Source organism: Tachysurus vachellii, chromosome 11, assembly GCF_030014155.1.
Source record: "Tachysurus vachellii isolate PV-2020 chromosome 11, HZAU_Pvac_v1, whole genome shotgun sequence".
Classification (NCBI taxonomy): domain Eukaryota; kingdom Metazoa; phylum Chordata; class Actinopteri; order Siluriformes; family Bagridae; genus Tachysurus; species Tachysurus vachellii.
The window spans coordinates 20,211,598-20,235,709 of record NC_083470.1 but is presented as its reverse complement, the minus strand read 5'-3'; the positions used below and the strand labels follow the sequence as shown (position 1 = coordinate 20,235,709).

Genomic DNA, 24,112 nt, shown 5'->3' with positions numbered 1-24,112 from the left:
TTTACACAGTATCTTGGGAAAAACACCAAACAACTTGAAGAATTAAAGAATTTAATTAAAGAATTAAACATACAGTAAGAAACCGTTTTACATTTGTTTTTTACTTTTACAGCATGGATTATCCATCTTGCCCTACATATATTGGAGTATTTTTTTATTGGACTCAATAATGGCCCCTTTTTGTTTGCAGCTCCAATTTCCTGTACTGTATAAGACTCTAACATATTGGTTATGAAACTATCACATGCTGGTATGAGCACCAGAGAGAACCAAACCCCAAAACTATTTTACGTTATTTATTATATAACAATTGGTTATTAACAACTCTGGACCTTTGTACCCCGGGTCTTGTTGGCTCTTTCATATAAACCCCTGAGCAATTTAAACCTCTGGCTTCCTTTGGATTGTACTTATGTAACAAATTGGGATTGAATGCCTAATTTATAATTTATAAGCTCTGTATATCAAATTGCTTGGGGAAATGTAATTCTTGACAAGAAATAAAATCAGTGCATGTGATATTTGCATATTCAAAGTTCAATAGAGCTTAAATGATTTTTATATGAATCACAGAGCCACAGCAATGCTCTGTAGACATTTAAAAAGTGAGAATGTCTAGGAAATAGGAAACAATGCGAACCATGCAAATTAACCATATATTTTTTTAACATAGAAATTAGTTACCTAACTAAACAAAATGAATTGTTCACATGATTCCTTCACATTTCTTTACAATTTAAAATGTAGACAGAACGGTCTCTGAGTAAAATAAGTCAACAGGTTTCCTAAATCTCTGTGCGGAAGCTTAAAGTTGTGTTCTTCATCCTCTGTTGGTAATGTTTGTCAAACTGCTCGTTCTGATGCACAGTGAAGTGATTCTTCCAGTCACCGACTTTACCTAGAGGAAATAAAATGTAGAAACAGAGAGAAACATCAGACTGTAGAAGAATTCAAAACAGAATACCAACATCTTACATCCTGTTTACAGTTCATTTGCATTTCACAGGAGTGGACATATTATGATTACTTAACTTATGTGCCCAGTACCATGTCTGACAGCTTCTTGGCTAGTTACATGCATTAAAAGCAAACAGAACTCATGAATTATATGAATTCCTGCATAGGGAACAGCTCAGCAAAAGCTATTACTATTACTACACTGTAAAATATTTAAAATCAGCTTAGTTTCAACTCTTATGTAGTCAAGACAATTGATTACTTACTTAATGTTTAAGCTTTAAGACCTAATATACATGACTTCAATATCCAAAAATTTTAAATTAGAGTTATGTCAATGACAATTAGGGGTGAAGAGAAAAAAGGTGTCCGTATAACAATCAGGCTATCACGTTTTTAAGTGCAAGCCAGGAAGTCATGTTTCATCATTTTACCCAGCATATGCTTATGTAATGGGGTAGAAGGTGTAGGACTACAAATTGGGTGGACTACAAATCCCAGGAGTCAAGAGAGTATAAAAGGAAGTCAAACTTGGTGACTTCCTCTTTGTGTACCATGTGTTAAGAAAAGCTGTTTGGTGTTTTTCAAAGCTGTGTAATAGCAGATGAAAAGACCAATTAATTAATGAACAGTATAGCAGCCTAGAACTGAATTGTAACGTGTCCTCATGGGAGTTGTGTTGAGTGGTGCTTCTGAGAATTAAACAGATTTATTTAAGAGTACAGATGATGCATGATTGCCGATGGCTTAATGTTTGCTTGAGAAATGACTTTAAATGTTGAATTGGGTCTGGTATTTTTAAGTGGCAAAGTGATTTATTTTGGAGAGTTTGTTTTATTTTTCTTGGACCAACTAATGACCGTGTGGTTTCCTTTACCTTATATAGGTGGTGTACTCTGTTAACGTGGGGGGAAACAACTTGTTGTGGTTTGAGGTTATGATTTACTTTTGCTGTGGAGTGCGGATCGAACGGGTGTTTTTGGTTTGATTTGTAATTTGAGTGTGCACTGATTTGCAGAGCAGCAACTACCATTAGATGGGATTGGGAACCCTGTTGTCTGTAATGGTTATAAGATTGTTCTTTTTCTTTCTCTGTTTTTGTTTGTTTGATTTTTTTGCCATTTTTGATTCTTTGTGATGCTACTTGTAAATGTTGCAAAATAAACCTTGTCATATTTGCAAAGAAACACACTGTAGTGGTTACCCTTAATTTTAAGGTTCTCATCCCCTTGTGGGATGATGAGGTTATACTTATAGAAATTTTAGAGTTGGAATGTGGAGAACAGGTTATCCAGATATTAAACACGTTATAATCATGTAAGGAGTTATATTACACAAAGATCATAAAATTGTAACATTCAGGAAACATTATTTTATCCTACTATTACTAACAGTTACTTCTTGTTATTGTGCAGGCTGTAAATGTATATGAATATTAACAGCCCATTGATATTTAAGTAAGGGGCCATGGTGGCTTAGTGGTTAGTACGTTCGCCTCACACCTCCAGGGTTGGGGGTTCGATTCCCACCTCCGCCTTGTGTGTGTGGAGTTTGCATGTTCTCCCCGTGCCTCAGGGGTTTCCTCCGGGTACTCCGGTTTCCTCCCCCGGTCCAAAGACATGCATGGTAGGTTAATTGGCATCTCTGGAAAATTGTCCGTAGTGTGTGATTGTGTGAGTGAATGAGAGTGCGTGTGTGCCCTGCGATGGGTTGGCACTCCATCCAGGGTGTATCCTGCCTTGATGCCCGATGATACCTGAGATAGGCACAGGCTCCCCGTGACCCGAGGTAGTTCGGATAAGCGGTAGAAAATGAGTGAGTGAGTGAGTGATATTTAAGTCACGTTAACCTTTACGCATAAATGGTGAGATCGTAAAATCCATGGCAGAAACTGTGGAGTAGTTGGTCATCTGGTTTTCCTTCATGACATCAAAATGGACATTTTTGGTAATCTTCTCTCGCTCTTCTGTTGGTGTAGATAAACCGAGAAAAGAGCACAGCTGATCCACCTCACGACCAGTGTTCTAGATAAAAGAAGGAATTATTGTAATCAGAGCTCAAACAATATTGAGCATAATGTTAAAGCTGTGCTGCATCTCTACACAAGACAAGACATCTGTACAGTATAATCTATAGACAAGCTAAGGTACTTCCCTACCTCCACCATATCCTCGAAGAACATGTAGTGAAGATTAGCATAGGTCTGCTTCTTCTCCCAGAAGCCGCAAACATGATCATACCAAGGTCCAAACACAGCTAATAAAGGTCCAAATAAACTGATAAGTAAACTGATAAGTACTGGTGTCACTAATCCACTTCGCCAGTGATCACATTTGATTGACTGTCTTACTCACTCTTTCCATCCATGAACATCTCTAGAAAATTGTTCCAGTCTCCTGGATGAGGTTGTACTTTATTCATAAGATCAAAGTGGAAATAAGACACAGCATTGTCCTTGGCGTTGCGAGCTACATAGATGACCTAGAGAGACACACAGACTTTGACAAACTGGACCACACTATACTGTATAGAGCTAAATACACAGTATGTGCTGAATGTCAAATCTTTCTAAGACTTTTTTATTATTTTGACCTCATCACAAGATGTTTGCCTGTGGACTGTAGACACCAGACACCCTTTCAGAGGTGGGTCCTAGTATCCCAAATTCAGGCATATTTACTTGTGTGAATCTTAACTCATCTCTTTAATTCACTATAAATATACAGTTAAAGTGCATAGATTGAAGAAGTCAGACATTGTACCTTGCAGTTCTGTTCCCAGAAGGACTTGGGCACCAGCTGAACAGGTAGATGTGTTTTGATGAGTCGTGGTCTGGTGGGTAAATTATTTGCTAGTTCAACCCCTGTATGAAAAAGAAAAACATTAAATGTGAAAAGTCCTAGCATCAAGGTCTATGCAAAAGTTTTATTGCTTATAAGTGCAGAGATGAGGATGAAGCTGGCGATTACTACATTAATCATATGTGTATTTTACTGGAGTTAGACTACTGACCTGTATCCATCTCAGGAATAGTCATCTCCAGGAAAGGAATACGCATATAGATGGGCATTGAGGTCTGACGCTCTGGTTCTGTATTGCCAAAATGAAGTAGATCTAAGATGTAGGAAACCCATGTGGTTCCTGGTGCAAATTAATTGGAGAGAAAGTGGCATTAGGTATATTTTCTTACACCAAAGTATTACCGTCTAAAATCTCTACCATCTCTCAAGGTTTCTCATCTCTTGGAATTTTTCCTTGCCACCGTTGCCTCATTAAGGATAAATATAATTTTGTCAAATTTATTCAGGTTTTTTATGTTACTTTAAAGTTGCTTTAAGACAATATCCATTGTAAAAAAGCACCATACAATTAAATTGAAAAGAACTGAATTAAAATGTTTCAGAACTTTACTCAAAAACATTACACATGGTACATAATTGTAACTGAACATGTTAATAGACTAAATTAATATATTTTCGTGTCTTATTAACATAATACAGCTTCCATTTAGATTTACTCATATGAATATTCTTGGTCATAAGGGTTCGAAATTAATAGCCGCTCAAAAGCAGTTGCGGTGGGTAGCTTAGTGGTTAAGGTACTGGACTACCAATTTCTTGGACTACCAAGGTTGTGAGTTTGATTCCCATGTCCACCAGGCTACCACTGCTGGGCCCCTGAGCAAGGCCCTTAACCCTCAATTGAAAAGGAAAGTAGAAGATTTAATACGAAGTGGAAAACTATAACTCCACAAATCAGATAATGTATTGTGAGGACTGCCGAACATAAGCTGTGACGAAATCAGTCTGTTTTATTTATTTCTTCAAAATACACAGAATACCTGCTTTGGGGTAAGTAGCAATGAGGATGTCGTCTGGTCTTGTCTGGAAGTTCTGAACATTTTCCCAGTCATCAGTGAAGTATTGGGTCATAGAGATGCCTTCAAACTCAATCAGTTTGGGTCGACTGGTTAACTGTAGCATTTAACATATTTATTAACTTAGAAGAACATCCTGACTTTACAGTTTGAATATGATTACATTTCTGTTGAAACAGTAATTCATTAAATTTTAAATTTTTCAAATGATTAATTGCTAGCCTGCATTTTGTTTAGTGATAATCTAAGTAATTAGAATTCACCAACTATTTCATGCATCCATTAAATTCTTCTGCCATTGATTCATAAAATGATCTTAATGGTTGTTTAAATGTTAAGTTTAAATAATTTTGCTTTTTGATGTTTGCCAGATAAATTCACAAAATCATTTAGAAAATGTGGATTTTTTAAAGAAGTTCACTAAATTAACATTGTTAAAACCCAGAAGATAATCAGCTGAAATATTTGTAAATCTCTGCTCATTCACCACATCCATAATTCAATTATGAAGCTCTGTTATATAAGCTGTTTTCTATATATTATGTGTAATATCAATACAGTTTAATACACTATAATATAACTATAATGTCATTTTATCTTATTTACTATTCTTTGTTTTGTTGTTGTCATGTGGATTGCCGTATAATGAATAAAATATTCCAAGAAACAATGTATATAATATAATATAATATAATACAAAAAAAAACTTTAAAAGTAAAATAATAATATTTTTTTCTGACTTACCAAAGAAAAATCCAATCCTTTCATGATGAAATAAGAAACTGTTCTTTGTTTTATAATTTTGTCTGCTTCCCTTTCTAACAGTGGATTATGAAACCCTCCAGTTTTTCAGTCATTTACAGCCTTCCCAGACATTCCTGCATTGCATAGCACCTCTGCATGACAAAGCACACATACATAAGCTCTAGCATATAGTCTTTGCCTCCCAGTAGGTTCTTATTCTCCAGTGCTTGTGCCAACACTGCTGACACACCCTCCATCTCTTTTGAATTAAATGTTTGCAAATATTTAACATTGGATGTTTTTTTTATTGACGTATTTAAACATCAATCACACAACACATGCACACAACCTAATGCTGTGTCATTTATAACCTCCCATATTTAAATACAGCATTAGGTATATAGGAATATTTGCTTTAAGTCTAATTTGTCATTTGCCTAATCCAGGTTCAATGATCTAGTGCCTCAGATTCCAAGAGTGGAACCCAATGTGATCTTCTGCTGTGTAGCTGATCCTCCTCATGGTTTGATGTGTTGTGAATTCTGTGATGCTTTTCTGCTCACCACAAATCTAGATTAGTTATATGAGGTACTGTTGCCTTGTTGTTTTATAAGGTTTTGCTTAGATTCATTTTAAATCAGCATCCTGTCAATCTACTGTAGTTTAGCATTTGTTTATTAATATAGAAAAAAAAAACCAGCATTGGTCATGACCTTCTTAAGCTACTCAATGTAGACTGCAGTATAGTTATGCATGTACAGTCGAAGATGTATAAGCTGTGAAGATTTTATACATTCCTCTACCCTACTTTCACACGACCACTGCAGGGTGATAACCTGTATGCTTATGTAACATATCAGGCTTCTCAGAAACCCTTACGAATTTGTGAGGTCCTAACAATGATATTTCAGGCTCTGTATGCAGATGATATTGAGGCTTGCTTTTACCCTTTGAGCAAATGTGTGTCTGCTCATAACAGTTGGAGGGTATGTAATTTCAAAAAATTGTTCACTCATACTGAAATCCACAGCAATTTAGGAAGCTCAAATGGATTAAACTGGAAATAAAACACTACATTCTGTTTCTTTTGAAAGAACAAAGCAGGTTTGAATAAAGTTGCTGCTTTCGGGAACATTCCATTTTCAAATCCTATTTAACAAATCCATTACTAATGATTCTTCATGCCAGAGCCAAGTGTAGTGTGTTTAGTAGAAACTCATTATTGCTAATACTTTTTCATACAGATTAGCAAAAAAAAAATTATTATTTTCTTAAATAATGATATTTTTACGATTATCTAATCCTGAATGACTTTACCTATCACCTAGACTTTACCTAAACCTAGATAACTTTTTCCAGCTTTGTCTGGCAGTTTTTTTGATAAACTTTCACTTTCTCAATGTCTCTAAAAGCGGTAACATTTTATATGTTCTGCATGAAGTGCTGAAATTCAGACAGCTATGAGGTAATGCATTACATGGTAAAGGACAGATTATCCATAAGGAGACTGGGTTGTCCAAGTCCAAGGGGCCTTAAGCATGGTGAGTTTCATTTTTTAGGTTTTTAAGTGAAAGGTCACTAGTTTTTAAACCAATGAGCATGTACAACTGAGCATTGTGGCTAACATTACTGAAATGGTGATCGATGCCAAGGTTACACTGTGCATTTTATCGGCCAGATTATTAACAAACTGTTTTATATTAAACATGTTTTGTGCTATGGCAGGTTTTGTTGATCATTTTTTGTAGGTTTAACATTTTTTACTCTTTCATGTAAAACCATTGCTGTGCCATAGGCCTATGTTGACTGAAGGCCCATGTTAAATGTTAATATTCATAAAGTCCTCATTTCAACTGCAGTTATTTTTAATTCCACTGAAATGCTAATGAACTTCTTTGAGTGACCAAGTGGCCAAAAATGGGAACTAAAACAATAACTAATAAAAGCCCATTGATGCAGGAATCCATTCATCCGTTCATTTTCTGTAACGTTTATCCTATTACATTTATTTATTACATTTAATACTATTTATCACATTATTACATGTATAACATGAACATCCATTAATCCCTACACATTAGTGTTGGGATAAAGAATAAAGAGATAAAGAGAAGATCTTACACATTGAGCCCCGACAATCGAAGCTCAAACAGATCCACGTCACATTTACGTGAGTGCTCAGAGTTTGCTATTGGTGTTGGAATCATCCCTCATAGAACATCACAATATTAGCTTTGGCCTGGATTACTCTTAAGCCATTTTTGTTCCTGCAGAAAACCAGACAGGTCAAACAAGCATTTCAAGAACTTGAAAGCGTTATTTGAAATGCTAGCTGACTTGTGCATACTTGTTAATATAACAGATAGTCTTTATTAATTATTCGACACTACATTCATATATTATTTGATTTTTTTTTTTTTTTTTACTTATTTCTCTGTGATTCCTCTATAGTGTGAATATAGAACTGAACTGATACCCATCAACTGTTTCAAGCTTTAATTGGTGCTCCTGCTTGGTGTAAATGGATATAACAGAATAATAGCTACATTATTCTTGTCTGTAATAACATGTATTCAAACGTTTAGCTTTTGTCCAAAGTGATTTCAAGGAAGACTACAGTTCAAAAACACCATGGTCCAGGTTGAAGGTAAGAAGTCCAGTGTGGATTGGAGAAAATGCATGAACTGAGTTGTGCTGCAACAGTAGACAGTCAACCCCTGGGTTTAGTGAATCTTAGCCTTTATTCACAGATAAATAAATGTTTATATTTAAAATGTACATCCTAAATCTATATATTTCTTTAAGGTTGCTATCTGACAAAGTGAAATGTTAAAAAGTGCAATACAATTTGTCATCTTCTTCTTGTTATGTTCCTGAAACTTCCTTTGAGTCTATTTTTTATGAGTGTGTTAAAAAGAACCCTAAACTTGCCTTGTCTGATCCTTAAGGAATTTAAACAATCAATACAATGCTTCTTCCAAAAAAAAACCTAGTAACCTCACTTTTTAATAAAGTGTTGTTTAATTTTCAGTAACAGAAGCACTGATAATAGTAATAAAAGAAAATAAAAGTTTGTGTTATGTTTAATGCACTCGTTTAAATACATTATAATTTCTACTGAAACAACTTAGAAACGTTATCACTAGCTCTGACATTTTAGACCCCATTAGCACAAAATCTTCATACTTATTGGAACATTCTTTGATATGCAAACAATTTTAACAATTCACTATATATGAAAATTAACCCATGAGCTCACCTGATGACTTTTAGTAACTTTTTGAGTATGCATAAACTCCTTTTCTCTGAAGAGTTTATAGGTTTTACAGAAACTGCTCATGGCCTTGTTTATGCTGCTCTAAAACTCTTTTATATTGGTAGGAGAAGGTCAAGGCCCAAACCTTTATTATATTATCTCTGTAAAGAAGAGAGAACTTACAGTTTGTATCATGTCACACTCAATATCAAGGTGATAGTAGAGTACATTTTTTATTTTTATTTTTTTTAAGATTTGCCAATAAATCAATCCAGGCGATGTGTAAAATGCAGCAGCATATTCAAAATTCAATCATTATACAGCTGAAATGTATCTAGGAAGATGCTGTTATATATCTGCACCTTCCTTTTATGTGATAAAAGTTTAGCCATTTCAAAAAATTCTGTTATAAACATAACATAAGTTGATAACATATTTGATTTGTTCATAGTATTCCCTTTCAGATGTTGATGCTTAACTTGACTGTAATAAAAATTTGTACATGTAAAAAAAAAATTCTAAGATTCTCATGACGTCCTAAATCTGTGTTCGAAATTTTAAAGTTGTGTTCTTCATCTTTTCTTTGTAGTGTTCATCAAACTGCTCATTCTGGGCCACTGTGAAGTGATTCTTCCAGTCACCGACTTTACCTGGAGGAAATTTCAGAAAGAAAATAGACATTATTGATCAAATATGATCATGTTATTAGCAAAACTAATAGTGAGATTTTCACTTCAATTACTTGAAATTCTTATTAATCAGTCCAGTGGAGTATAAACTGGATTACTGTATGAACTAGAATAGTTCATTTTAGTGACATCAGAATGATTTTTAGATCAAAAGTGTACTGTTTATGCCTTACATATTAACCTTGCATGGCCATTTCAGTGTATGCATATGTACACAATAAAAAAAAAATCATAGTAGTAATAAAAAAAAGTAATAAAAAAAGTAATAAAAAGATTCAAAGGACTGGGTTCAAGCAAACATTTGTACCAGCATGTGCTTGTAATAATTTTACAAATATAATGTATTGTATAGTGTAATGTATTATACAAAGTTTCTAGAACTGTATAAAAAAACAACATTTTGATAGCAGACATTTTAGCACTAATAATCCTTAAATAGATATTTCTTGTTATTTTTGTTCCACAAAGTAACCATAAACTAGTCTCCTAAGGATTTAAAGCATAATAACCTTTGCGCATGAATGGTGAGATCGAAAAATTCATGACTGGGAGTGTGGAGTAGTTGGTCATCTGGTTTTGCTTCATGGCATCAAAATGGACATTTTGGGTAATATTCTCTCTCTCTTCTGTTGGTTTAGATAAACCGAGGAAAGTGCACAGCCGCTCCACTTCACGATCAGTATTCTAGATTAGAGAGAAAAAAAATATGGATGTTTGAAAGCTCAAATACAGGGCCCACTTTAATAAGCCTCAAGGAACAATACCACAGTAATGTGTACACTGTAACAGGTCTCCTTAACAGTTACATAGAGTACACTACCAGTGGACAAGCTGTTCCTCATTCCTTACCTCTACCATATCCTCAAAGAACATGTAGTGAAGATTAGAGTAGGTTTGCTTCTTCTCCCAGTAGCCACACACATGATCATACCAAGGGCCAAACGCAGCTAAAAGACAGAATAAAAAGAATTATATAGAAATTATATTATATAGAAATCCTGCCTTGATGCCCGATGACGCCTGAGATAGGCACAGGCTCCCCGTGACCCGAGGTAGTTCGGATAAGCGGTAGAAAATGAATGAATGAATGAATGAATATAGAAATTCTGATAATCGGAGTAGAACTGTACTGTACTACATGTAACACACTGTAACTGCACGTCAATATCTATTTCTATTTATATTATTTTTATTTCTTCTCATTTTTGTTTACTTAGTTTCATACATTGTATTTACTTATGTATTTATTTATTTGCTTACATTCAGATATTCATTCTTTATGTTTAGAGATTTATAAAATTATTATTATTGTTGTTGATGTTCTTTTTATTTGGATTCTTTAATATTTAAAATCTTTAATACTTGTGCTTCTTCTTAATTACATTCCAGGGAAAAATTCGGATTTGCTGAATCAGCTACAAGAATGCAAGAGGTTGGGTGCGGATGTTCTAACAACATCGTCGTGTAGTGTAGACCCTAGCTCTAAATCTTTAAAATAGTAAAAATATTTTAACAAAGTTTGTTTGATTCATTGATAATTTCAGGTTTGATCAGCATCAGTTCCACTAGTTTACACAACTGGTTAGACAGCAAATCAAATTCTATGATAAATACTGCAAACTTACAAACATAGATGATGGTTTCAGGTAAAACAGCATAGTTGCTTTTCACACATAAACCTGGCTCTTATATAATTTCATCACTTCTTAATGCTTGAAACATTTTTTGAATGCATTTTTGCTTTTTACTTTTTATTTGTTTTTTACTTTTAATTCCATACCATTAATTAAGTATAATTACTTTATATTATTTAGTACTTTTACAACCACAGTTCTTGATTAATATTTCTGTCACTAAGCCCCTCCTCCTGTTATCTTGTTTGATATAGTAACTTACTTTTTCCATCCATGAACTTTTGTATATAATTGTTCCAGTCTCCTGGATAGGGTTGGATTTGATTCATGCGGTCAAAGTGGAAATAAGACACAAGATTGTCTTTGGCATTACGTGCTACATAGACAACCTGGTGAGAGACACACACAAACACACACACACTGGCATTCAAAAGCTGGAACAATACACAGAGAAGACTAGATGTGCTGAATATTGTCAACTATTTTTAATTAACACATTGTTGTATATTATACTTAGGGTAGAATCTTAGACCAAAGCATTACTGAGAATCATCCACTACATATGAAAGCATTAGTTTATGTACTACAATTTTTATTAAAGAAATCTCTTTGTTTAAGGTGGAAACCTATGATGAAGATTTAAAGGTTGCAGACATCCATTAATTCATGACAATTGCATTCTGCGTTTATCTGCAATCAGCACATATTACTGTGGTGATGTAGACATTAGACATTAAACTTAATAGACAGAGACAGTAAAGTGTTCCAGTTCCTACAGATCTTAGATTTGAATACACCATGATACTTCCACGCACACGGCATGATCATCACACACGTCCTTTTTTCTAGTCGGTTGCTGTTTATGAACTATGCTGCATTATTTTTTTTTACTGTGTTAACACTGGGTATTATTCTGTACAAAAAAGACAATATTGAGTAATATTGAGTATAATTTTAATAATAAGAGTCAAATGTTGATAATCACCTTCTGAAGACAGCAATCAGTATGGTCAGAGTTATAGGTTTAATCATGTACTGTCTGTATATTTACTGATCTAAAGCCAATACTACTTTAAACTCATTTTAAAGTAGAGAAGCAGAACTTGACACCATCATTTGTTCCTGAATAAGAAGTCAGAGATAGTGAGTATTCAGAGTGAGTATTTTTATGTTTTTTACTGTTAAAAAATCTGAAATTATGAGCTATGTCTTCTAGTAAAATGCAACATGCAACAGTTACATTGCAAGATCTTTCCAATATGTATAGTAAATATCTTCTATGTCATTGTTTCCTGTTTGCTCTTTGGATCTGCCTGGTTGTTCTTGAATCATGTGTGTTTTGATCTCCTGACTACTGTTCTGTAAGACCTGTTGTAATAAAACCTCCAGCATATGCAGTTGAAACCCTCTACAGAATCTCTGTCATTACACCATCACTTTAATGGTTTGACAATTAAAACCACCATACAATTAACACCAATGACCCAGAAGGACTCCCAATTATTGTACCTTGCAGTTCTGTTCCCAGAAGGACTTGGGCACCAGCTGAACAGGTAAATGAGTTTTGATGAGTCGTGGTGTGGTGGGTAGATTATCTGCTAGTTGAACCCCTGTACAGTGTAAGCAACAAAAAGCATTAAATGTACATGTACGTGTGGTTTCAATGGATAAAATTCTGACGACAGGGATTAAGTTCTGATTCCCACATCAATAATATTGTCTGTTATACTGGAGTGAGTATGGCTACTAACCTGTAGGTATCGTTGGAAGAACCGCCTCAATGAAAGGCACTCGCATGAAGATAGGTATTGATGTCTGACGCTCTGGTGCCGTATTGCCAAAATATAGTAAGTCTAAGATGTAAGAAACCCAAGTGGTGCCTGGTGAGAATCGGAAAGAATTGGAAAGAAAGTGAAAACCTAGTGATTATATGAAGAACTTTGTTCAAAGTGTAAAATTTTATAAGCTGTTTATAGACTTTAGATATATGACACGATTACCTGCATTGTGAGTACAACTTATGCTTAATATTCATTCTCCATTCATGGCTTTTTTTTTGCCCTTACTGAGTTTAATAAACACTGCTGAAGTGTTTGTGATTTGCAAAGAAATGAAAACCTGGTGTATGCCTACACCTGTGTAAAATGCTAGCTCAGCTCATACAGATGAAAAAGTACTTTACACAAAGCAGACTGTCCTGAAGTCCCCTCAAAGTGTATGATGCAATCCCAGCAAACTGAGCACTGCTTGCATGTGTTATCCATTTGAAATATTTGACCACATGTCATGGTTTTGTTTGTTCTTTGCTCCTGACTTCACGCCTGTTATCGTTTGTTCCCCAAATCTATGCACGTTTTGTGTATAGCCTTTAATGAATTTTTCTTATTCTGCTATTTGTCCAGTTAAATCTGGGCCTTAGTTATCTTTCTTGATTTTGTTTCCTGTCACTGTGATTATAGATGAATGTATGTCTGCCTGTTCTTTGACCCATGGAATGGACCATGACAATGCTTTTTGGATTCACCCCAATAAAACACACACAGTGTACTCACTGCACTTTACATAGAAAATGATCCCTTTCACACAGTTTGATCCAGCACACATTATCGAGTATAATCAAATTAATAAACTCGATAAATAAATATATTTTTGTTCCCCATTAACAGAGCATTCATTCACATTACAGTTACATTTCTCAATACACAGAATACCTGCTTTGGGGTAAGTAGAAATGAGGATGTCGTCTGGTCTTGCCTGGAAGTTCTGAACATTTTCCCAATCATCAGTAAAGTAATGACTCATACAGATACCTTCGAATTCAATCAGTTCAGGTCGGCTGGCCGACATCATCTGTAGGTTTAAACACTATTGTTTACATAGACAAACATCCTAGCCTTAACTTAACCTTACAGCGATTATTTTGTATCAAAACCAAAAAATATTGCAGTCCACATTAAATTTACACAGAATAAATACAGTAGATGCAAAGTTTGCTAGTAATACTTTTAGTTCATTCTAACTAGTTTTAAGTTTGAACTCAGCTAATAATCAGCATGCATTAAAGAAATCTTGAGCCATTGTGTCCTTTCCTAAATAGTATACCTAAGAAAGTTGTAATGTATGTTGCCTTTTGGAGTTGGATTGCTGCCTGACACAACTAGCTTGAAAGGGGAAGTCTATTTCCCAATAAGTTTCAAAAATATTTTCAGCTACTCACCGAAGAAAAATCAGGTTCTTCCATTATAAAATAAAAAGCTGCAAGTTTGCAGTTCAGTTCCTTTCACTCAAACTGTTTTACTCTGACCCACTTCCCTTATGCTACACATGTACATACCACTGGATTATATAACCACCCAAAGCCCTTCCCTTATCCAGCCTTTTTCACTGCCAAGACAGACACTCATGTGTTGCACTGTATAGTAGAGCGCATGCTCTTGTGCTCTATTGATAAGGTAGTACAAACACTGTTCACACACCCTGCTCACAGTGTATATTAAGACATGGCATGTATAATAGTTTAGTAATCAAAAAGTATATCTATTGTAAGAAATAAACATTAATTATAGATACATACACACAAATAAACTGCTGCTGTGTCATTTACTGGCATCCAGATTATAAAGCAGCATAATGTACAATATAGAGAAATATTTACTTTACTGTCAAGACAAGGCTTTTTGTTCACAGTTATTTTGGCAAACGTTGGAAAGGCTTCCTTCTCAGCAGCGGCCTGAGACTGAAGAAAAAACAGCACTGAGTGTAGAGACTCAGGAAAAGGTAGGAAATTGCACGCTTGCTGAATATAATTCCTAACAGAACCTTCTTATAGTGCTGACTGGCAGAATATACTGCTAATGATTTGTTCAAGTTTTTTAGAAAGTAAGTCTGTGCCCAAAGATTATGGCTAATCATGAAAAGGCAAAAATAAATTCCCACATAAGACACATAATATAATAACATTCATGTCTTTTTTAAAAGGGGTGGTGCTGGGCTGGGCATATCTTCAGCTAGACATGACTTGCACAGTCATACACTGACTATGAATTAGATAAAATGATAGGAACAAAATTTGTACTGGATGCTGAGATACGATTCTGCAGTCAGCAATAATGTTACTCAAAGTAGACTTTGCCAGATAACAAGAATAACAATGTGAGGTACACTTCTTTTACATCAGCCTGGGAAATGCTACAGTATGACGAGTAACCTGACAGATGCACAGATGTATATCAGTAATGAATAAGCTAAATGTAAATATTTGGCATGTACAGTACTCTATTTTTCCTGTCCAGTATTGTAAATACTAGTCATGTAGATGTATACACCTATTTACACTCATTCTCATATAATTATTATCTATGTTTATTGCTTTTTGATATTGGAATGTCATTTATGTATTCTGGAAACATTTTACAATAAAGCCAACTGACACTAGAACAATTCAGAGGTTCTGTAATAATCAGCTAAAATATTTACAAAGCTCCAATCATTACTTGCTTACACAATGAAGTCTTGAACCTGTTACATTCATCTAGCTTTTTTTCACATTATCAAAATAATACTATTTAACATAATATAGAACATAATAAATATTTGCTTTGAAACAGCTGTATACAAAAGATTTATTTGATTCAATATGGTAAAAAAAGAGAAAAAATCTCATAATATTGTATACAGTATGTGCTAAATATTGCAATAAACCCAGAAGAGATTTCTGATGAATAAATTGAGTTAACATTTTAAAATCAGAAGTGTCTTAAATCTCTGTGCGGAACTGTAAAGATGTGTTCTTCATCTTCTGCTTGTAGTGTTCATCAAACTGTTCATTCTGAGCCACGGTGAAGTGATTCTTCCAGTCACCGACTTTACCTGTAGATACAAGCAAAGGGGAAAAAAAGAGAAGCAATAAATCAAATAGAACCAAAATAAAGTGTAGGAAAAAGTTAATACATAAATGTTGGGTATGGGACAGTGATTGAGACTGACACAAGGTCAGAAACACAGAAACTGCACTGCACCTGGAGCAAAGAAAGAGATGCTGTGACTGGAGCACTGAGTGAATGTGAATCAGAACAGAACACACTACAAAAGCTGTGTGTTGGTGCTGAGAAAAGCAAAAATTATGAAAAGTAAATCTGTACAAAGGATAAGGATGAGGAAACTGTAGAATGAATTGAATTTCCATTTAACACAACATATTAATTAATGTCTTTTTAAAGGGGGGTGGTGTTGAGCTGGGTGTGTCTTCAGCTAGGTTCAATCAGGTTCACACAATGACTATGAATCAGCTAAAATGATAGCAAACTGTGTGTGAAATGGATATTGAGATTACAGTAGTGTTCTTTTGTCATGATGGCTTGGACAATTCCATGCCAGATCACCCGGGGGCGTTCAGGCAAGGTTTGTTTAAGTCTTGTGTCATGTGCTTTTGTTTATTTTTTGTGTCCTCACATGTGTTTGCTTGTTCCAGCCTCTGCACATCTGCTACTTATGTTTCACCTGAAATACTGGGATACATACTTTCCTATCTAGGGTTTTTAATACTAGTCTTGTAGGTATCTGCTCTCATTCTCATACTGGCATATTTCTGGTTTGTTCACATTTCCATTAATGTGGATTGTGATTGCAATGGTGCAAAAAATGTTAGTTGCAAAAAAAAAGATAGTTGCATACCTTTTTATTTTATATTAATATCATGCACCCCAATTCTAATGTACTGTTACTTATTGGGCTTGGACAGTATTCAGACCCCTTCAGTTTTTGCACACTTTATTGTGTCATACATAAAAAATTATAAAGGCAATGTGACTAAAATTTTGCAAATGTATTACAAATAATAATAATAATAATAATAATTATAATAATAATAATAATAATTATTATTATTATTATTATTATTATTATTATTATTATTATTATTATTATTATTAAAGTATTATGATCCTAGACTAAGGTGCTCCAAATTAAGCTCAGGTGCATCATGTTTACATTTATTATGAGAAGAACACTTTGGGCTGAAAGTTAGGAACTGGCAAAAGTGATGCACTGCTCAACTACCACAGCAACACTGAAGCATGGTGGTGGCAGCATCAGTAGCAACTGCAATTTTTCAAACCTTTCAGCAGCACAGATGAGGAAAATGGTCAGAATTGAGGGAAGGATGAATGCAGACAATTCAAATATAAGGCTCGGGGTTGAGGAGGGAAGCCACTCAATTGTTTCTTGGTCCTATTTTCTTTTCAGTTAATTTGCAAATGTTATTCTATGTAGAAAATAAAGAGAGATGCACAAAAAAATATATTCAAAAACATTGTAAAACTTGTTGGATCATTGCATGTTGATTTAATTTAAATCATCTTAAATTAAATCAACGACACAGTTAAGTGTGCAAAATAATAAAGGGGCCTGAATAATTTCTGAACCCACTGTATATTCTTTTTAGTAGCACACCAAACAATAATCCTCATTCCCTCAGCCTACAGCCCCTCTCACACACACCAGTTAAGACTGCCGTGGAATGATCATTCTGAAAACTAAAGACTATTAGGGTAATCTAGCTGTTAATAAATAAACAAATAAATAAGCACCCAATAAATAGAAGCCAAAGAGAAAACACAGAACCAATGCCATAATATGTAGTTAGTCACCTGAGACCAACATCTGAATTCAAGTCAAGTCAAGAAGCTTTTATTGTCATTTCAACCATATATAACTGATGCAGTAATAGTGAAATGAAATAACCTTTCTCCAGGACACAACTGTGAAGCATAAAGGTGAGCCTACGCCCATGTATATCAGCCTATCAGTCATTTCTAGGAATTATTATGCACAATTTGTACAGCAACCTGTACAGTTAGTACAGCATACTAACCTTTGCGCATGAACGGTGAGATTTTAAAATCCATGACTGGCACTGTAGAATAGTTGGTCATCTTGTTTTCCTTCATTTTCTCAAAATGAGTGCTTTCTGTAATCCTCTCCCTCTCTTCTATTGGTGTAGATAACCCGAGGAAGGAGCACAATCGCTCCACCTCACGCCCTGTGTCCTGGAAAATCAAATAAAAATATTCCCTTATTGCCATCCTGAATTAGGAACCTGAAGGTACAAGAGTAGAGTAATTATTAACTCCTATGCAAATTAAGGCTATTCTTCTTTGTCTGAGAAGAACTGTAACAGGTATCTATTCTAAGGCTATTTTTTATTTCCTATGATTTTTATAGCCAGTATACATTCTACTTTCCTTACCTCCACCATATCCTCGAAGAACATGTAGTGAAGATTAGAGTAGGTCTGCTTCTTCTCCCAGTAGCCGCACACATGATCATACCAAGGACCAAACACCTCTACCAATTCAAATGGAATATATTAGATTACATTTATTTCAACACAAGGCATATTTCCTTCGAGAATGTTACAAGTACTCTCTCACTTACTCTTTCCTTCCATGAAGTTCTGAAGAAAGTTGTTCCAGTCTCCTGGCTCAGGTTGCCCTACGTTCATGCGCTCAAAGTGGAAATAAGACACAGCATTGTCTTTGGCATTGCGTGCTATATAGACAACCTAACGGAACACATTAAAAAGAAAAAAAACATTAAGAAACTGGAAGAGAATATACAGTACATAACAGTTTAATGTCAGTACATTTATGTGTTTAAGATATTAGAGAGCTACATTCACACATACAATGAGCAGAGATTATGAGAGCTGACAACTATATATATATATATATATATATATATATATATATATATATATATATATATATATATATGTGGCAGCATGGATTCATTGGTTACGTCAAGGTTAGGTCTTTTAGGTCATTTGTATTGTCTTAGCTCTCGTCATTTACTGTCTTTGTCTTTATCTTTTATTAAACTCCCTTCATTTGAAGCTATCCTGTGTACGGGTCCGTCTCCTTCCTTCCCTGGTTGTGACATATATATATATTGTGTGTGTGTGTGTGTGTATGTATATTGTAGATTTGATATTTAAATGTCCTCCATCCAGTGTTTCATTTTAACTGACTTGTCATGCGATTGGAAATTGGCAACCACCAATAGTGACTTTAAAGTGTGTGAATGCAGCTTCACGGTTTGTTCCACTACATGGCTTTGAGCTACAAGCTCTTTGTTCATGGGGTAAAAAAGTTCAGCTAACAAAACACTGTAAAAAAAACTTTCAGTGTACACCAGAAAGATGATCTTAATCTCAGTCTCTGCTTGCTGCCACCCTTTCATTGGTTAACAAACTCTTCATGGCTCCCTCTATTACTAGTTTTAAAAATACAGACCCATTTTTTTTTACTTTTATATTTTATATTTTAATAAATTTTATATTAATAAATTTTATATTTAATGTAAATTGAATATATTTACTTATTTTGCCTATATTTATTTCATTTTATTTTTAATCAAATAATCTAATGTTTGCTTCCATGGCATGGAAGGTCTGCTGGATAAATAAAAAAAAAAAAGTCTTATCTTTCCCACAATGTGTTTTCTTGAAGTGTTCGTTTCTGTATTTTTGCACATGTACTGTAGAATAAACAGTATGTACTCTGGTTTCTGTATTGTCTTTGTGTATTGTCTAGTGTTTGCACTAGGTTGCACAGATGCACTTCATGTGGCTAGGACTAACTTACTTAAGTCCTTAGCTTAGTCCTTATCTCACCATGATCCTGGAGAAACGTTGTCTCATTTCACTATGTACTAAACTGTTGTCTCATTTCACTGTTATATACGGTTGATATGACAATAAAAGATTTTTGACTTGACAATAAATCTAAGCTTAATTCTGGACTGTTGCTGTGAGTATTGTCATGTTTATTATTTACATTGGCCTGATCTCTCTGTAATTGAAATTAGATCACTACTGCTGTTGTCTGTTTAATACTTGTACAACAATCTTGGAATGTTAAGCTGATATGCATCCTCAAGCTTTGTGTTTGTTTGCCTGGTGTGTCTGCGGACTTCTAAGAAGTTGTTATCATGGATTATAGGAGGTTGTTTTGTGGTTTATCTGTGTGTTCTGACCTCCTGATTCTTGTTCTAGGACTTTGATTATTTGATTCTCTTTTGGAGGTGTAATAAAATTTCAAGCACATGGAGTCAAAATCTTCTCCTGAATCACTGTTGTTAAATCATGCTTATGTTTGATGATTAAAAATACCATTTAATCAAAGACCATAACCGGAAGGCGTCCTAAATTCTTTACCTTGCAGTTCTGTTCCCAGAAGGACTTGGGCACCAACTGAACAGGGAGATGAGTTTTGATGAGTCGTGGTGTGGTGGATAAATTATCTGCTAGTTCAACCCCTGTATAAAGACGAAAAGTTGTTACTGATTTTTTTTATTTGTTATTGTTAGCATCATTTATCTGTGTGCAAGTATCATCACTGCTTATAACTCTGCATTATATGTGCTCCTTGTGAATGTGTATATCAACCTGCTGGGAACCCAGGAAAGAATGACTCAAGGAAAGGCACCCTGAGGAAGATGGGCATGGCGGTCTGACGCTCGGGTGCTACATTGCCAAAATAAAGAAGGTCCAAGATATAGGAGGCCCAGGTGGTCCCTGTAGGAGAAGGAAAAGATGAATAAGAAATAAAGTGCTTGTGTGGCAAAGTGGCATAATAAACAAAAGGCTGATATGCCTGATATGAACTGTACTCCACAACATACGGTGGCTGATCAAATGAACATAAACTTGTGTATGTAAATTAAATTGGGGGGCACGGTGGCTTAGTGGTTAGCACGTTCGCCTCACACCTCCAGGGTCGGGGTTCGATTCCCGCCTCCACCTTGTGTGTGTGGAGTTTGCATGTTCTCCCCGTGCCTCGGGGGTTTCCTCCGGGTACTCCGGTTTCCTCCCTTGGTCCAAAGACGTGCATGGTAGGTTGATTGGCATCTCTGGAAAATTGTCCCTAGTGTGTGATTGCGTGAGTGAATGAGAGTGTGTGTGTGCCCTGCGATGGGTTGGCACTCCGTCCAGGGTGTATCCTGCCTTGATGCCCAATGACGCCTGAGACAGGCACAGGCTCCCCGTGACCCGAGGTAGTTCGGATAAGCGGTAGAAGATGAATGAATGAATGTAAATTAAATTCATTTTAAGTAAGTAAAAACAACTATGGGTTAGAAATGTAAATTTAATGGTATATTTATCCATGACTAGATATATTTGGATTTATCTGTCCAACAGTAGTTAACCATTAACATTCTGTTGAGATACAGTTTTGTCAACTGATTTGGCTCAATTCTCAGCAGTGTACAAGATCATGAGCATGATGACACTGGCGGTGGTATTAGTGTGGAATTTGAACTTTGGAACCTGGTCTATTTTAGCAGAGTGTACAGATGTGGAGGTGAAAGTACTGAACATACTAAAAGAGTTAAGTGTGCTACACCAGTCACTGTAGGTAGTGATAAATTCACGTCATTAACATGTCCCTATCAATCAAATAACAAAAAAATGAAAGTGTGGATCAGGACAGACCTGTTCGTGTGATGCCAGACTAAAAACATTAAATTTGTATTGTATTTTATTTGATGGTACTCCCATTTACCCTTTCTAATCAGAAATAATTGTTGTAGTTTGATGTAAATAGCCACCTTATCTAGCCCCTTGTTAAATGGAGAAACGTTTACAGTTTTAAATCTGTACATAAAGTATGTAGGTATTTCATTTTATTGCACATTATTATAACAGTTAATAAGTACAATAGTTACAAAACTGTATGGTAGGTGATTGGACATACATAACAATTAAGAAGGAAGCATTACAATTCTTGAAGGGTCTCAGCACCAAAATTTGAGAGAATCAATGAATCATGACTCATGATTCATTAGCCCTTTTAGAATTTTAGACAAATATTCCAACTTAGAATACCTGCTTTGGGGTAAGTAGCAACCAGGATGTCATCTGGTCTGGCCTGGAAGTTCTGAACTTTCTCCCAATTGTCAGTGAAGAAACGAACCATAGAAATGCCCTCGAATTCAAAAACTTCTGGCCGAGTGACCGATTTCAGCTGCAGTATTCAACATGATTGTTGATTTACATAATACATCAGAGCATTAGTTTTAAATTATTAATAGCAACACAACAATTTAATTTTCATTTCATTTGGTAAAAACAAATTGCTTAAGTATGTAAATCACAAGGAATGTTAAAATGTCACAGGATGTAGTATTAACCAATAAAAGACAATTATTTGCTAATGTTAACAAATTGCATTATTCAGAAGAGGATGAACAGTAACTGAAGATAAATCAAGATTTCAGTTTGGGATACAAAAAGCACCAGGCAGAAAGAGAGGCAGATAAAATCTAACAGCTGCAGAAGTTTTTGTTATGTTGCTATTATAAAGTATATCATACATCAATAGTGTCCATTAATAATGTTTAGGAATCTCTGGGATATTTATGTAGGCAAACTTACCAAAGTAATATCAACTCCTTCCATGATGAACTAAGTTTCTTCTTACAGCTTTTGTTAGGAGTCTCCTTTTGTATGTATCACAGCAGAGTGCTTACTCTCTCTCTCTCTCTCTCTCTCTCTCTCTCTCTCTCTCTCTCTCTCTCTCTCTCTTTCTCTGTCTTCCTTCCTCTTTTGACTTTGGCTCCTCCTGCCACAGATGTCCCACCCTCCATGAAGTCACTAAAAGCTGTTTAAATGACACACTCACACACAATCACTACTCTGCAAAAACTCTGCATTCATTTCCATCTAGATGAATTAATTTCCATTGTCTATTAATTTTCTAATACTTTTATTACTTTCTAGAGTATTACTTTGCAATTAAGCAGTTGAGGGTTAAGGTGTTTGTTAACAGTCTTGTAATTAGCATTTACATTTACGCCATTTGGCAGACGCCTTTATCCAGAGGAACTAACATTTTTTTCTCATTTTCTACAACTGAGCAATTAAGGATTAAGGGCCTTGCTTAGGGGCCCAGCAGTGGCAGATCGGTGAACCTGGGATTTGAACTCAATACCTTCCAATTGGTAGTCCAACACCTTAAACACTAGGCTATCACATCCCCATTTAATAATCCATATCCTTAACCAGCAATGGTCCTTAAAAAAGGGGACACCAAATTACACATAAATGTAATTACACCAAATTACACATGTCTATATTTGTGTTATTAGTGCGCTTTTGCTTACTTGAATTATAATGTAATATAATATTTGTAGCATTCTTTTTGGATGACAACTACTTTCTTAAATTTTAAGCATGCTTTACATCTATCTGAGTCTTATGTATAGTTGGGGATATAATACAAAATGAATGTGGCTTTGCTACAATGTAGGTCAGGATGTAATAAGAGAACACACTGAGAATATGAACTTGTCACGTGACTTGTCATTCAACAGCTTGTTTTAGTGTGCCTCCTAAGAGCAGTGGAATTCCTGGAATATTATTCCTGTTTGGGTTTTCTTGCTTTTTGTCTCGTGAGCTATATCAGGCAGTGTTTTGTCACGAAGCTTCACCAAAACCACTTCTATGTTTTTTTTTATCCCTTGAGATTTCCTTTCTGGCAGCATATCAACAACATAGTTTTCAGATTGCTTCAGAAGATGGATTGCAACACACTACTGTACTGGATTGCAACACAGTACTGAGCTTTTGTAGTAACGTCTTGAGAGGAGTGTTTGAAGGGTACTACATGTAAAAGGTAAAGGTGTTTATCTGAGCTGTGTGCATGAGAATGTGCACGAGAATGTGTGTGACAATGCCCTCTAGATATGAAGAAAGTTTTAGTGTGTCCTTACTCCATTCTCACATTCTCACGCAAGCTGGAGGGAGAGGCAAAAGAAGTTGTCACGACAGTTTATTTGACCAGTGTTTAATTTCTCTCTCTCTCTCTCTCTCTCTCTCTCTCTCTCTATTGATCTCTATCTCTCCACATGCTTCAGATTTTTGCATGATAGAGGACAGTGGGGTCAGTTGTATATG

The 24,112-nt window shown here is 35.1% G+C and overlaps 3 protein-coding genes across 3 annotated transcripts; all 3 read right to left on the bottom strand.

The window, feature by feature from the left end:
- Positions 1-34: 34 nt before the first annotated feature.
- Positions 35-5,714, bottom strand: LOC132854080 (cytosolic sulfotransferase 3-like). The gene is made up of 8 exons (XM_060882225.1): positions 5,579-5,714; positions 4,799-4,931; positions 3,970-4,098; positions 3,720-3,820; positions 3,312-3,438; positions 3,116-3,213; positions 2,807-2,981; positions 35-898 (listed from the first exon to the last, which is right to left on the bottom strand). The coding sequence occupies exons 1-8, from the start codon at positions 5,600-5,602 to the stop codon at positions 786-788; spliced, it is 900 nt and encodes a 299-aa protein (XP_060738208.1). The 5' UTR covers positions 5,603-5,714; the 3' UTR covers positions 35-785.
- A 3,340-nt stretch (positions 5,715-9,054) lies between these two features.
- On the bottom strand, positions 9,055-14,534 carry LOC132853283 (cytosolic sulfotransferase 3-like). Its single transcript, XM_060880880.1, has 8 exons — positions 14,375-14,534; positions 13,869-14,007; positions 12,909-13,037; positions 12,667-12,767; positions 11,420-11,546; positions 10,373-10,470; positions 10,033-10,207; positions 9,055-9,484 (listed from the first exon to the last, which is right to left on the bottom strand). Exons 1-8 carry the CDS (start codon positions 14,396-14,398, stop codon positions 9,372-9,374), a joined length of 906 nt encoding a protein of 301 aa, XP_060736863.1. The 5' UTR covers positions 14,399-14,534; the 3' UTR covers positions 9,055-9,371.
- A 1,215-nt stretch (positions 14,535-15,749) lies between these two features.
- On the bottom strand, positions 15,750-22,749 carry LOC132853282 (cytosolic sulfotransferase 3-like). Its single transcript, XM_060880878.1, has 8 exons — positions 22,592-22,749; positions 22,043-22,181; positions 20,603-20,731; positions 20,372-20,472; positions 18,592-18,718; positions 18,404-18,501; positions 18,029-18,203; positions 15,750-16,026 (listed from the first exon to the last, which is right to left on the bottom strand). The coding sequence occupies exons 1-8, from the start codon at positions 22,613-22,615 to the stop codon at positions 15,914-15,916; spliced, it is 906 nt and encodes a 301-aa protein (XP_060736861.1). The 5' UTR covers positions 22,616-22,749; the 3' UTR covers positions 15,750-15,913.
- Between the last annotated feature and the right edge of the window lie 1,363 nt (positions 22,750-24,112).

Bases quoted from the DNA above. Each gene is read 5' to 3' on its own strand.
- LOC132853283 (XM_060880880.1), bottom strand. From the start codon at position 14,398: ATGGAAGAACCTGATTTTTCTTCG. The intron at 13,038-13,868 runs GTATTCTGTGTA...GATTCTCACCAG, and splicing joins TTCTACTTACCCCAAAGCAG to GCACCACTTGGGTTTCTTAC. The intron at 12,768-12,908 runs GTTAGTAGCCAT...TACACTGTACAG, and splicing joins TCTTCCAACGATACCTACAG to GGGTTCAACTAGCAGATAAT.
- LOC132854080 (XM_060882225.1), bottom strand. From the start codon at position 5,602: ATGAAAGGATTGGATTTTTCTTTG. The intron at 4,932-5,578 runs GTAAGTCAGAAA...TAAATGCTACAG, and splicing joins AAGGATTGGATTTTTCTTTG to TTAACCAGTCGACCCAAACT. The intron at 4,099-4,798 runs GTATTCTGTGTA...AATTTGCACCAG, and splicing joins TGCTACTTACCCCAAAGCAG to GAACCACATGGGTTTCCTAC.
- LOC132853282 (XM_060880878.1), bottom strand. From the start codon at position 22,615: ATGGAAGGAGTTGATATTACTTTG. The intron at 20,473-20,602 runs GTTGATATACAC...GTCTTTATACAG, and splicing joins CTTTCCTGGGTTCCCAGCAG to GGGTTGAACTAGCAGATAAT. The intron at 18,719-20,371 runs GTAAAGAATTTA...GTGTTCCGTTAG, and splicing joins TCTGGGAACAGAACTGCAAG to GTTGTCTATATAGCACGCAA.